This window comes from Phacochoerus africanus, chromosome 5 (genome assembly GCF_016906955.1).
Source record: "Phacochoerus africanus isolate WHEZ1 chromosome 5, ROS_Pafr_v1, whole genome shotgun sequence".
In the NCBI taxonomy this organism is placed as follows: domain Eukaryota; kingdom Metazoa; phylum Chordata; class Mammalia; order Artiodactyla; family Suidae; genus Phacochoerus; species Phacochoerus africanus.
This window is the reverse complement of record NC_062548.1, coordinates 118980629-118994574: the sequence shown is the minus strand read 5'-3', so window position 1 is coordinate 118994574 and position 13946 is coordinate 118980629. Positions and strand designations below refer to the sequence as shown.

The window sequence follows — 13946 nt, the reverse complement described above, 5'->3', positions numbered from 1 at the left end:
TGGCCCAGTTACTCTCCTCCTCACCTGACGTCCCCAAGGCCCCTCAGCACTCACAGGCGCCAAATGAAGTCCTTGTCCTCCCTCGGAAAAGCTTCCTCTTCTACCTCTACTCCTACCTGAGCTGGTGGCGCCATTCTGCACCACCCACCTGGGAGTTGCCACTGACGCCAGTCCGTCTTCCTGGTGGCCCCTCACGGCCCCGCCTCTGCCTGCTCAGCACCCCTGCTCCTGAGCAACAATCAGTACCATTTACAGAGCACCCCTATGGGCCGTGCTGGCTTCGCTCGGCCAACTCACACTCATCTCTGAGGACTCAGCAGCTTTCTCTTGCCGAGGTTCTCCCCTTCCTTGAGGCCTCCCCTCCTTTTTGGTGATCCTTCTCAACCCCCCGCCCCGAGCACACGTGGATTCCTTGATACACTGGACTGGGTAACACAGGCAGAGGCATCACAGTTGAGGCGTCTCTACGGCCTCCCATCCAGGCTGTCAACCCGAGGAGACTCAGTGCCACGTTTATTTGCTTCTACTCCCTGCACTAGCACAGGACCTAACAGAATAGCTGGTGCTCCAGGACAATCACTTTTAGTGCCTGAAAAACATGTTTCCTCTAATTTACCTAATCATTTCTCACTATGGAATATTAAAATTGTCCCTCATTTTGTTTTTAGATATATCTATATGTTTCTATAACAAGCATTTCATGCTATTTCTGTGTTTTCTGAGTCTTTTTAAAAAGCAACATTTTAGAACACAGCTTATTGTTATATTTGGCTTTTTAATGTAATCAACACCATGCCTTTCATTAGGAGACTACACACTTTTAATTTTTACTACTGTTCAATTGTGATGACATTGATGTCCTATTTAGATTTTTATTTTTATCATAATTTGAAAATATTTTTAATCTTCTGTTATGCTTTAGAAGGTAATTCTACTGATTATTTTAAAACATTTCATGTGTACTCACAATACCACACTTATCTATTCTGACTGATGTTTATTTCTGTGATCTTGGCTTCTTTCTATGTTCTAGTTCATTTCTAGAGAACCCCTGCCTCTCATCAACGGAAGGGTTCTGTCTTTAGTGCCTTATACTGAACCAGCCCTGAGATCACCACAGGATAAATAAAACGGGCATTTACTGAGTGCTTACTATGTACTGATATCTGTATGTAGAAGTATTATCCAATTATCTCTGGGTTACAGAGGAGGGGACCGAAGGCACCAAATGTTAAGAAACTTGCTCTGGTCACACAAGTGGCCAGTGATGGGGCTGGGGTTTCCACCAGACCGTCCAATTCGAAAGCCTGTCTTGTTCTAAGCATGATACTATGTTGCCTCATGGAATGATCTTATTCGGTTACGACAGACTCTTTTCACGTAATGCTTAATTTTATTTACTATTATTTTAATTATGATTTTAACAACTGTAGTTGTAATTTCCATTTTTGTAATTAAATACAGGTACAAAAACAGGCCTGAGAGTCTGAGCTACTTTTGTCTAACACAATGAATTAGGTGGGCTTTCTCTATTTTTCTGTGATCTGTAACAGTGTATAGTTTGGAGTATTCTACTCCTTTATCCTTGTAAAGAATTCACCATTAAATCTATCAAGTGAAACTAGCTCCTCTTTTGGGGTAAGTTATTCATTTTTCTCCCTTGGTTAATAGTATCTTTAGATTTTCTGTTTTTATTGAACCAGTTTTCAAACTTCAATAGAAAACTAAGGGTTTTTATTAATGTTTTCACATTTATTACCACATATTTTTAAATTATATACCCTTTTAAGAAATAACTTTGTATCTATATCTATTCTTGTTTTTACTCATTTTTTTTTCTCTTTTTCTATTAGATTTACCAGAGTTGTATTTTATCAGTTCTTTTCAGTGTACCATTCTTGGATATATTGATATCATTTGTGCTTTTATCTTTATTAGTTCCTCTACTTTCTTTCTAGAATTTTATCCTCTGCCTATGCATCTTATATTTTATGCTTATTTTTCCATTTTTTCTTAAAATAACAATATTAAAATTATGCATTCTCCCATAAAGTACTACTATGGCTGTGTAATTTATCCCAATAAACCAAAAAAAAAAAAAATTGAAAAATGCAAAACAAGCAAGAAAACGTTTTTTCTTTCCTTTTCCTCATCATTTTAACATGTGTAGTAATAGTTTCTAATATTACTGAACAATGTAATAAAAATGACTTCTCAAAATGTGATTTTCTTTTTTTTTTTCTTTTTCAGCCACAGGTCTTTTTTTGCTTTTTCAGCAATAGCAGATCCTTAGTCCATTGCAATGGGGCTGAACCCACACCTCCACAGAGACAAGCTGGATCATTAACCTGCTGTGCCACAGTGGGAACTCTAAAATATGATTTTCTATTATGATAACCAGACATTTGAAGCTCACTGTGTATCACAGTAAGGGTGCTGCTGATTCATTTTATTATATATAGTACTTTCTGAGTATAGTTCTAGCATTACTTCTCCTAACCAACTGCTAGTTTGTAATTTATGACCGTGGCATCATGGAACCAGTTGTCTTCTCATTGGTTTCTGGAAGGTTTGATGACATATATGAACACTTCTTGTATATATATATAGGACCGGAAATATGCTTTTTATTTATTATCCTAATTTCTAGTGTTACAGTTTTTTCCTTCTATCATTTCCTTTTGTCCCATTTTATTCACCCACTTATTTAAAACTTTCTTTTATCTTGTTGCTTTTTATACACTTAAGTAAGCTATTTTATATTCTTTCTGGAATAAGATGGGTATAAAAGAAATACAATTTACGGTATCAAGAGTGACATTCTGGATGTTTTTTGGAGTATAAAACAGTTAACATAAGTAGGCTTAAAAAAAAAGTCTGCAATTTAAGATGGGCAAAATCATGGTCCCAGTACCAAGAAAAATCGGTTCAACGTGAGAGGCAACTCAAAGCAGTCTGGAAGCTCTCTGCCATATTTGTTTCTTTGGAAAGTGATGAAGACGCCTTTTCTACTGCCGAGATTCCCCATGTGCCACCACACCCCTCGGCCTCCCAGCTCGGCTCGCAGCAGGAGTTACCTTTAGGAATTCCTTGAAGTCCGCGTGTTCATCTGTCTTCTGCTGTAACAGCGCTGCGCCATTCAGCTGACAGCTGCAGAACCGTATGTAGGCCTGCATGTGGGACAGCTCGGCTGCCAGGATGTCCCCGATCATTTGCACGGGCATCTTCTCACCCCCAGTCTTCTTCCGCACCCGCAAGGCCCTGCAACCAACACACCTTCTCACTCCCCTTTCTACGTGGATGTCCTTTGTAAATGAGGGATGAGTCCCTTGGAAGACTAAGGACAACCAGAGGGTTACCTAAAAACCTCTGGCACTGCGAGGGCAAAGTCAGGAGGAGGAGGCAACCTCGGTGAACTGCTAGCAAAGAAGAAGAAAATGAAATCTGTGTAAGTGGGTGTTTCTAGGTGTTTGGAATTGTTTTGGTATCAGTTTAGTTTCTTAGCAAAGTTTCTTTTGAAAATTTTCTAACTTGTTCTTGGCAGAACCAAGAAGAAAGAAATTTCTGCCCCCTGTGGGGGGAAGAAAGGAGCCCACAGAGGCCGGGCTGGAGGTGGAGGTGGGAGCGGGCCTTGTTCCCAGAGAGCTGCTGAGCCCCAGGGAGGGCGCAGAGGCAGCAGGCGCGGGGACGGCTCATGCCTCCCCCCAGGAGCCTGTCCTCATGGGCACAAGGGACGGAAAATCACCCAAGGAATGGAATTTCACACTGGACTTCGGCTGCCAGAGCTGGGCCACGAGCTGCAGTTCTCGCCTGACTCTATCCCATACAGAGTCATGTCATTTTGGAGTCATATGTGAATATACTGTTTGTTTAATGATTTAATTTTTTTTCTTTGCTTAACCAACTATTTTGTTATATTTCTTTACTTCAGTGATTATGCCTTTTACAGTTAGAGAGCATTTCATAAAATGATCATAAAATAAAAAGCCGGAGGGAGCAGAAAACGGTGAGAGGTCTTTGCTGAGCAGCCTTGGCTGCAGGCAGTTTGGTGTGGGCCTCGATACTGGGGCCCGGGGGTGGGGGCTGGGGGGCCGCTGCACTGACCGGTGATGCTCACGACTCACTTCAGCAGCTTCGTGTTAGACATAATGAGCTCCTTCCAGTTAACAAAGATCAAGGCCATTTCTCCTTCAGTGAGAAAACCTGGCTCTGCCATTCGTTTCTGAAAAACCTAAATTCAGAACACATGAGAAAGAAGTCAGCTTATGGGCAGTGCACAGTCTGCGAGGCCTAAATGAAAGGGTCTTCACACACTGAAACAAAGACGATCAGAGTTCCCATTGTGGCTCAGTAAGAACCTGACTGGTATCCATGAGAACGTGGGTTCGATCCCTGGCCCCACTCATTGGGCTGAGGATCTGGTGTTGTCATGAGCTGTGGTGTAGGTTGTAGACGCCGCTCGGATCTGGCATGGCTGTGGCTGTGGCTGTGGCCGGGCAGCTGAAGCTCCAGTTTGACCCCCAGCCTGGGAACTTCCGTATGCCACGGGTCCGGCCCTAAAGCAAACAAACAACCCCCCCCCCCAAAACTAAGAAGACATGGTACTTTTAAATAAACATATTGTAATGGTTAAATTTTACATTGCATAATTTCCCTACTTTTGGCTGTTTCAGCTCCTATCAGGGCTGAGTCCAAGGACTGAACCCAGCAGTCTCATCAAGAAGAGGAGATAATGGAGTTCCCGTCGTGGCGCAGTGGTTAACGAATCCGACTAGGAACCATGAGGTTGCGGGTTCGGTCCCTGCCCTTGCTCAGTGGGTTAACGATCCGGCGTTGCCGTGAGCTGTGGTGTAGGTTGCAGACACGGCTCGGATCCCGTGTTGCTGTGGCTCTGGCGTAGGCCAGTGGCTATAGCTCCGATTCAACCCCTAGCCTGGGAACCTCCATATGCCGTGGGAGCGGCCCAAGAAATAGCAACAACAACAACAATAACAAAAGACCAAAAAAAAAAAAAAAGAAGAGGAGATGCTCACGCTCAACTCCTAGCGCTGTTATACAGGTTAAATAAACCACGGGCATAAGGCTCCTACACACTGGAGGAGCCTGCAGAACGGGGGGAGCATGACGTTGTCAGGCTGAGCACCTCGGTGCTCTGGCTCCGGCTGTGAGAAGTGCAGCAGAAGACACAGTGACGACTATCCTATCCCAAGGCTGACGGCCCCGCAGGACTGGATTTCAGAGGCCGGCCCACTGAAGCAGCGTGGTAATGCTTTACAGTGGCCATCCACGGCACGCGAGGGTTCACCACGCTCTGATATGCACACGCATGCAGATGCCTGTGTGTTTCTCAATTAATTTCATAGGTGATGCAGGTCATGCTGAGTCAGGCGTTACTAGCCCCAATTCACCCAGGGAGAAATAAAGGCTGAGGCAGTGACTTGCCCACGGTCACGAAGCTAGAAGACGGAGGAGCCAGAACTAAGCCTCAGCTCTTCTGGCTTCCAGGAAGGGTTTCCACTAAACAACTAGGGGATGACTGTAGAAGCCTCAGGGAAACAGTGAGGTCGTCCGGGACAGCTCTTCTCAGTGTAATCTCTCCAAGGACACACGGCCTCGCTCTCTACTGAAGCTGCTTTTCCTTAACGTTTACTGCATCGGGTTGAACATGGATTCAAAGAATTCAGATAAAAGTGCTATGAACTGACGTCTCTAAACTTCTACAGCGCCAGAATTGACCTTAAGATGTCCTCTGAGACAAAGCCCTGGAAACACGGTCAGTCTGCTCTGAGGCTGTCGCTGAAGGACTGGAAAAGCATCTGCTTGTCTTCTCTTCTGTTCGCTGATGGCTCACGTCCATGCGGATTCCTTCTCTTTAGCTGCTTTGCGCCAGCCTCAGGCGGTGAGCAGGGGAGGGGGCCTCCATGGGAACTTCCAGAGGAAGGAGAATGAGAAGCCCGTGCCTGCTGACAGTGCTTCTCACCCCAACCCTCTGATGCCGCCCGACGTGACGCCTCAGCCCTCAGAGCGTCTAGTGAGGTGGGCAGAGGGGGAAGAACCAAGGCCCCCGCGCTTAAGAGCCTGGTCTGAGATGGGGCGAGCGCCCAGCGCCTGTTCGCCCTCTGTGCTAGTGAGAGCGGGTCCTTCACACCCACTCGCCACCCTCAGGGCTGTGATCTGACCATGGGGTTAACAACAAGGAGGGGCTTTGCTTCTAGGCCGTCTGTTCTGGTCAGAGAATCGCAGACATAAACACACCTAATTCATTCAGTACTGACAGGTGAAGTTTGGGGGATGGAGGGTGAAGGACACAGTCTCTGCTCTCAGGAGCTCGGGGCCTTGGGGAAGGAGGACAGACGTTTTCAGCAGAGATGTGCCGGACAGTGAAGGGAACAGGGGTGCCCCGTCTGGCGAGCACAGCCCGCGCTTAGGGAGAGGGGGAATCAGGGCAGGCCTTGCTGGGGCAGACGCAGGCCTCGGCTCTGCCCCAGGTGCTACCGAGTCACGGCCAGGTGTACACAGCTCCTGGGGGGCCGGTGTGGGGCCACCTGTTCTCTTTAAATGGGTTTTCAAATTTTAATTGGTCTCACCTGAGGGCCTTCACATTCATGGCAGCCAAAAGCCATGGAAAACCAAAGCATAAAGTCTTACTTTGTTTACTCAAACACACGTCATTTAAAAGTGCTCCTTGGAATTCCCGTCGTGGCTCAGTGGTTAACAAATCTGACTAGGAACCATGAGGTTGTGGGTTCGATCCCTGGCCTCGCTCAGTGGGTTAAGGATCCGGCGTTGCCGTGAGCTGTGGTCGCAGACGTGACTCGGATCTGGTGTTGCTGTGGCTGTGGTGAAGGCCGGTGGCTACAGCTCCAATTAGACCCCTAGCCTGGGAACCTCCACATGCCGCGGGTGTGGCCCCAGAAAAGACAAAAAGACAAAAAAAAAAGTGCTCGTCTAACAGCTGTTGTCGGCTTGGCAGTCACTGGCAACATGAAGAGGCACAAACACAAAGCAACAGTAACTATATGAGATTTGGGAAATATTTTACTGTATGCTATTTTGGTTTACCAAAATTATAGAAACAGTAGGCAAACACTCTCAGGGCCCCACGATTCCTCTGGAAATAAAGTTTATGAAAATGTCAGGTGTCAGGAGAGCAGTGCAGACATGGCTGGAGAAGTTACCTGATCCGGGAGGAAGAGCTGACTTGAGATCTTGGAGCCTCACCAAGGGGCAGAGGAAGCATTCTGAGGGGGGTGAGAGTGCCTGCCACTGCTTGTGACTCACGGGTCAAAGGTGGTACCTCGCTCTGAGCGCCCGGGTCCCCCGCCCGCGGCGCCCCTCCCCCTCACCTCCACGACGAGCTGAAGGTCGTCCACATACCGCTCCTCAGTCTCGATCAGCTCGTGAATGTAGCCCTGCCGCTTCCTCTCCGCTGGCTGCATGGTGTCCAGGGTCTGGAGATCTGCACACCCTGTGGGAAAACCGGTAGAGCTTCAAAATACTATTTGACCTTCCTCGGAGAAAACGGACATCTGTAGGCAGATGCCCCCGGTTTACAAGCGTTGCCTGGAAGGAATCAGGCGGCCTGCCCGAGGGCGTGGGACCCGGTGAGCAGGGCGCACCTGCAGGAGCTCGTGGGCCGCAAATCTGCCAGGTCGGTACCGCTCAACCAGATCCGAACTTGTTTTCCAAACAGGAGATGACAGAATGAAAGCCTTTTAGAAACGGGCCTCAGGGAGGCCCCGGCTGTGCTGAGCTTGTGAGCAATCTGTGCTGTTTCACGTCTCGGGACCTTTGCAAAGTGTTGTAATGATGAAGGGAATCAAAGGCTTGAGGCCACTGGTTTCCAATCTGCAGATCACGAGCCGGGTCGTTGCATCAACCGAGTTTTTAAAAGACGCCCAGTGTTAGAAACAAAACAAAATCGATCAATAGAAACTACCAAGGGCACAGGCTTGGTAAGTGTGGTTCCGTGACGTTTTCAGTTGGGCGCATATCTGAGGATGTAGAACACATTCCTTACCGTGAGCTGCTGTTCTTAAAATGCCTGAGCAACACGTCCCTAGATTTCTCCCAAGTCCCCAGGGCCCAGCAGTTCCCAGCAAGACCACTGCCTTAACCCGCTGGAACGAAGAGCCGGTGGTTCCGGGTTCAGGGCAGCCACGGGGACATGGAGGGCAGCCCGGGGCGGTCCCGCTTGGCATCGTGGTGAGAAGCAGCGCTTTCACTCCGGATCAATTTAGAGGCACGTCGGACATGAGCTCAATGGCAAACTGTGAAGTGACTCAATGCCAGACTGATTCAGGAAGATGAGGAGGGCTTGCCTTGGCACAGTGAGAGGGAAAAGCCTCACAAAGCCCTTCCTGAGACAGGAACAGCAGGGAGGTGCCCAGCAAACCCAGCTCGTGGCAGGGGCAGTGCCCAGAGGCAGAGAGACACAAAGGCAGCAAGCAGGGGCATGAAGCTGGTTGGTGGCCCCCAAGGTCCATCCGTGCTGCCGGGGACATGCTTGTCCGTATGAGGACCTGGCAGAATCTGCCAGGATCAGACTGGGCTTTATAGGATGTTCTCTTTCTGACTGCTTTGGAATTCTTCTATATTTTGCATAGATTTGTGCTTACAGATCATCCTCCTGAAGATGCTGCTCTATTTTCCACACATGTTGCCAATAGCTTTAAAAAAACTACTCCCACGGTTGAACACAATTTGAATGAGGCAGGTTAGGTTTTATGCTACCAACAAGAAACCGTGCTGCACTGTCATGTTTAAAATTATCAAGCTTTCCTCGGCACTTTCATCCTGTGCTGCCAGGGAGAACCACAGGGACGAGCGAGCGCTGGGCCCAGCGAGGCCAGCCCAGACCCCGGATGCTGAGCGTTGCGGATGACGCCGCCGTCCAGCTGACGCTGGTGGAAGCCCTCAGGGCAGTTTCTGAGGTCGCCCTACCTCTTCCCCCAGAGGTTTACAAATCTCATTCACATCCCGCCACATCCACATGCCATCTCTACTATTACTTACCTAATATTTTATTCCCAATCTGCTCATGCTTGAGCTAAATATCTAGGAAATCAAGGGTTTGATGTGTCGGTTATATTTCTCCGAATAATCACTAGCATAAACATATAACCATTAACGCTGAGTCCTCTCTGGCACTATTTTGTGTGCCATTACGTTGCATACCACCAGGATGTCACACGTTAGGAAACATCGATGTACATTAAAACCCACAAGCATGAGCCTTTCTATTCAGCATCCTGCAGTAAGTCTCAGATAGTTTATCCTTTCTAAGGCTGGAACATACATGGCATTAGCTTTATTAGGGTGAATGTGGGACAGTCTCTGAACTCCAACCCAAGCTGACACCTTGCATTTCATTACAATGGTTCTTAAATTTTTGTTCTCCAAGTTCCCCCCCTGACCCCTACCGTCATTTTCAGATGCTCTTACCTTTGAGGTCAAGGAGAAAAATAAAGGCATGATACTCCTTTTCCTTCCTGCTCACTCATCCCTGTACTTCCTTCCTATGTCCAGGCGTGGGGATCCTGTCTTCCCAAAGCCACTGTCCCAACCGGCCCTCTCCTGCAGGACCCTTCCCTGCCCTTCACACCTCCATTTTCAGTCTTCATTGGTTCTGTTAGTCTATGCACATGGTTATGGGTCCTTCCTACCCCAACACTGAAAACGAACAAGTACCCTTCCTTCAATTCTGCTCCCTCCTCAAACACCTCGTCTCTGGTCTCACTGCCAGATGTCACTAGAAGGGTCTGACACTCCTGACCCACCCCCAGCTCTCCTTGTCCCTTATCCAACTCAGGGTACTCTGGTCTCTGTCCCACCAACCCACTGGCACTACTTTTGTGAAGTAATGATGACCTTGGCCTCGCCAAATCCAGGGGCCCTTTGGAGCCTGCCTCCTCCTGTACCTGCCTGATGAGCTCTGATCTGATGAGTAGCTGCTTCCAGCACTTGAGTCCCTCCTCTCAGCCTTTGTCATGCTCTTTTTCCTGCAGTTTCCTTCTGCATTTCTGCCTCTGCCTGCCTCCAGGCTCTCTGCTCCCCCTAATCCAGCAAATATGAAGATGTGTTCCTGACCTGCAAGGTCAAGTGAATCTGGACAATGCCGCAGACTGCACTTCTCTGCGAGGGGCACATCAGCATCCTAGGCTCTGAGAAATCCTGCTCTAAAGAGACATTTAATCTGAGTGAATCCAGAGTTCCCAACACTTATTTGTCCACGGAACCCTTTGTTCTGAGGGGAGAGACAGTGAATCTTTTGAGAACTGAGGAAGTAGGCTCTGTGGATGGAATACTCCCCTCTGCCTCTGCCGTCCTCTATGCTTGCACCGCCCAACACGGTAGCCACTTAGCAACATGTGACCACGGAGCACTGGAACCGTGGTCAGTCCAAAGGGAGAAGTGATGTAAAGTGTAGACTATGCACCAGGTTCCAAAGGCCTAGCACACAGATCCCAGAATGTAAAATAATGCCTTAGTCTCAAAATCATTATACTGATTATGTACTGAAATGATAATATTTTGCATAGTGCTGGGTTAAGTAAAAATAATTAGTAAAATTAATTCCTTTTCTTTATACTTTTTTTTTGTCTTTTTGCCTTTTCTAGGGCTGCTCCTACAGCATATAGGGGTTCCCAGACTAGGGGTCGAATCGGAGCTGTAGCCGCCGGCCTACGCCAGAGCCACAGCAACGCGGGATCCGAGCCTCGTCTGCAACCTACACCATAGCTCACGGCAACGCCAGATCCTTAACCCACTAAGCAAGGCCGGGGATCGAACCTGCAACCCCATGGTTCCTAGTCAGATTCATTAACCACTGTGCCATGACGGGAACGCCTCTTTATACTTTTTTAAATGTAGCTGCTGGACAATTTCAATTACATATGGGGTTGTATTTGTGACATATTTATTTTATATTGAACAGCTCAAGCTGGCTGTTACATAGTCTTTCCCTGACAGAATGTTCAATGGCTTTTGTTTTTTGCAGTACAAAGTCCTGGCTCGGAAGCACAGGGCTCCAGAGTCTCCATTATCCAGCAGCTGCCTGCCTTTGACCATCTTCTAGCCACGCTGGTCTGGGCTCAGTCCTCATACTACACACACGGTCCGCAGCTCGGCTGTTGTGCTCCTGTCCCTTCCTCTGACCGTAGCCCTTCTCTGCACAGAAGCCACGTTGCTACCCCTTCAGGATGTAGTTCCCATGATCCTACTTAGCGGAAACCCTTCCCATCCCCGTCCCACTTGGCCCCAGACTGCCTCTCTTTTGTGTTTCCAAGGTACTGGTGTGCATCTGTATGTTAATACCTCACACAGTGAAACTTGTGTTGTCGTTTACCTGTCCAGAGTCAGTACGTCCGTCGCTGCCAAGGGAGGTTAGGGACTGTGTCTAACAGTCTATGACACCAAATTTGGCAGTGCTTTGGCCACCGGGGTCAGGGAATATTTGTTACATGGAAGACCCACTTCCCACTTGCCCCTGCTCTGCTCCACACTGCAAGGAGGCCAGCCCCCAAGGTGACATTTGCAAGCTCTTTATGTAGGTAGCTTCTGCCTGGGTTTGGCTAATGAGAGGAGGCTGTGGCAGGACCCTGAAGACTAGGGTGGACTGGGAAAAGAATCCTCTTTCCAGAATAGTGAGAGGACAAGAAAGCTTTTCCTCCTGCTGGGTAAAGAGCAGAAATACTGGGGCTGCATCTCACATAAATCTGGAGTTCAGGACCTCCTGAACTGATGAACTAAAACAAAAATTTGTCCCTGGCTGGTGCTGCTACCTTCAGGGTCCTTGGCCAAAGAAAATGTATAACTGGTCTGAAGGGTCACTCTCACAACCTTGCTTCCACAGGACTTACACAGAAAAGCCAAGTCTCACTAAACATGAGTTCAAAGTAAAAAAACCACAAAAAACAAGCAATCATTCGGGATTCGTTAAAAAACAAACAAACGAAAAAAGAGGATTAGAGCCCCAAGAACTTAAGATAGAACAAAAGGAGATGTAAAACCTTAAGTAGAGTCTAAAAAAACTGATGCACAGATTTGAAGAAAAAAAAAAGCAAAAAAGGTAAATACTATCATGGAAATAATAAATAGATGAACTAGTCAAATACATCTGAGGAAACAATCAGTAAATCTGAAAGCAGAGCTGAAGGAGTTACTTAGAATGTAGCCCAGAAAGAAAAAAAGATGAAAAATATAAAATGAAGGTTGAAAAATACAGAGGATGGAATGGCAGGGCCCAGCACACATCTAACAGGAGTCTAGGAGGGGAGAGTGGAAAGGGTGGGAAGAAGTAATCCTGAGGTTATGATGGCTGACTGATGAAAGACAGGACTCCACAGATTTAGGAGGAACGATGACCCCTGCAGTAGGGAAAAATAAAAATAAAAAAATACCTAGACTGCAAAACACCAAAGGGGGGAAAATTTGTTAGAAAGGTCAGAAAGAAAAAGCAGAATACCTATGCAGGACCAACAATCAGACTGGCTGCATTCAACTCAACCCAACAATAGGGGCTGTTGAGGGAAAAATAACTGTCAAACTAGAATTCTACTAATACTATCATTTACGGATGAAGGTGAAATAAAGGCATTTTCCAGCAAAGTTTGAGAGCAGTTACCACTAATAGATGTGACTAAAGGAAACATTAAGAGATGTGCTTTGGGAAGAAAAAAACTGAATCAAAAGGAAAAAATAAACAGAGATGTAAAGAGTGGTGGGAAAAAAAGAAAAAGGAATGGTAAACAAAAATACTAGCAATGAGGAGTTCTGCTGCAGTGCATTGGGTTGAGGGTCTGACGTTGTCACTGCAGTGGTCTGGGTTGCTGCTGTGGCTCGGGTTTGATCCCTGGCCCTGGAACTTCCACACGCCATGGCTGTGGCCAAAAAAGTAGTAGTAATTATGTGAAAAAAATTACCGACAGTATAAAACAACAGTAATAAAAATGACTAAGTTGGTGGGATAAATTCAATGTGAATTTTTTAAAAAGAAGCAAAGAAAATGCATGGTAAATAGAAAATACTGAATGAGATGTAAGTAAAAGTATCAAATGGTTCTAATAGATGTCAATGGCTTAAATCTGTCAGTTAAAAGGGAGATTCTAGGTTGGACTAAAAAAATTCAGCTAGATGCTATTTACAAAGACAACTAATTTGTAAAATCATGGAAATGTAGGAAGTAAAGACTGGAAAAAACTATACAAATGCAAAATCTGAACGAGCAGTGGAGGGGGAGGATTTATTAGCAACAGACAAAATAGGCTTTCAAGGATCTATGTAAGATGATATCATACACAACTGATGAAAATATATCTCATATTACTTGCAACTTATAAGAGAGCCTCAAAGTATAAAATAAAAAACTGACAGAATTATCTCCCCCCAAAAATAAACTAAAAATCTATAATTAAGGTGGTAGATTTTAATATATTTCTCTCAATGAAAATCAGTACTAATATGAAAGATCTGAACACTATTAACAGTCCTCATATAATGAACATGTGAAAAAAGAACACATATTCTTTTCAAACACCCATAGAATTAACTCCAACAAATACTAAAGAGTCTATGTTACTACGTAAAAGCCTTTACTGAATACAGATAGAAAATTATACATTAAAATTATTTTCAAGTGCGTTAATTTTTGTTCATTTTTTATGGCCATGCTGTGGCATATGGTAGTTCCTAGGCTATGAGTTGAATCTGAGCCACAGCTGTGGTAATGCTGGATCCTTCAATCCATTGCACTGCAGAGACCCAAGCCACTGCAGTTGGATTCTTACAGCAGGAACTCCTCAAATGTATTAGAGAAGAACTTCTGAAAAGCCCCAGGTAGCTTCCTCCTTTAGCAAAAGGTACCCCATCGTACTTGACCGATCACTTCCTCCTCCTTAAAATCCTTTTCACTTGGCTTCTAGGTCATCACCTCACCTCATGTCCTC

The 13946-nt window shown here is 46.2% G+C and overlaps 1 protein-coding gene across 4 annotated transcripts in view; it reads right to left on the bottom strand.

Annotated features, from left to right (window-relative positions):
• Positions 1-13946, bottom strand: part of ITSN2 (intersectin 2) — a 142690-nt gene that overhangs the window by 8670 nt on the left and 120074 nt on the right. For all 4 annotated transcript variants that reach the window (XM_047782534.1, XM_047782532.1, XM_047782531.1 and 1 more), the window contains exons 29-31: positions 7347-7468; positions 4125-4231; positions 3078-3261 (exon numbers count right to left, since the gene is read on the bottom strand). In XM_047782534.1, the coding sequence (XP_047638490.1) occupies positions 3078-3261; positions 4125-4231; positions 7347-7468 (413 nt within the window). The remainder of the gene's footprint in view (positions 1-3077; positions 3262-4124; positions 4232-7346; positions 7469-13946) is intronic.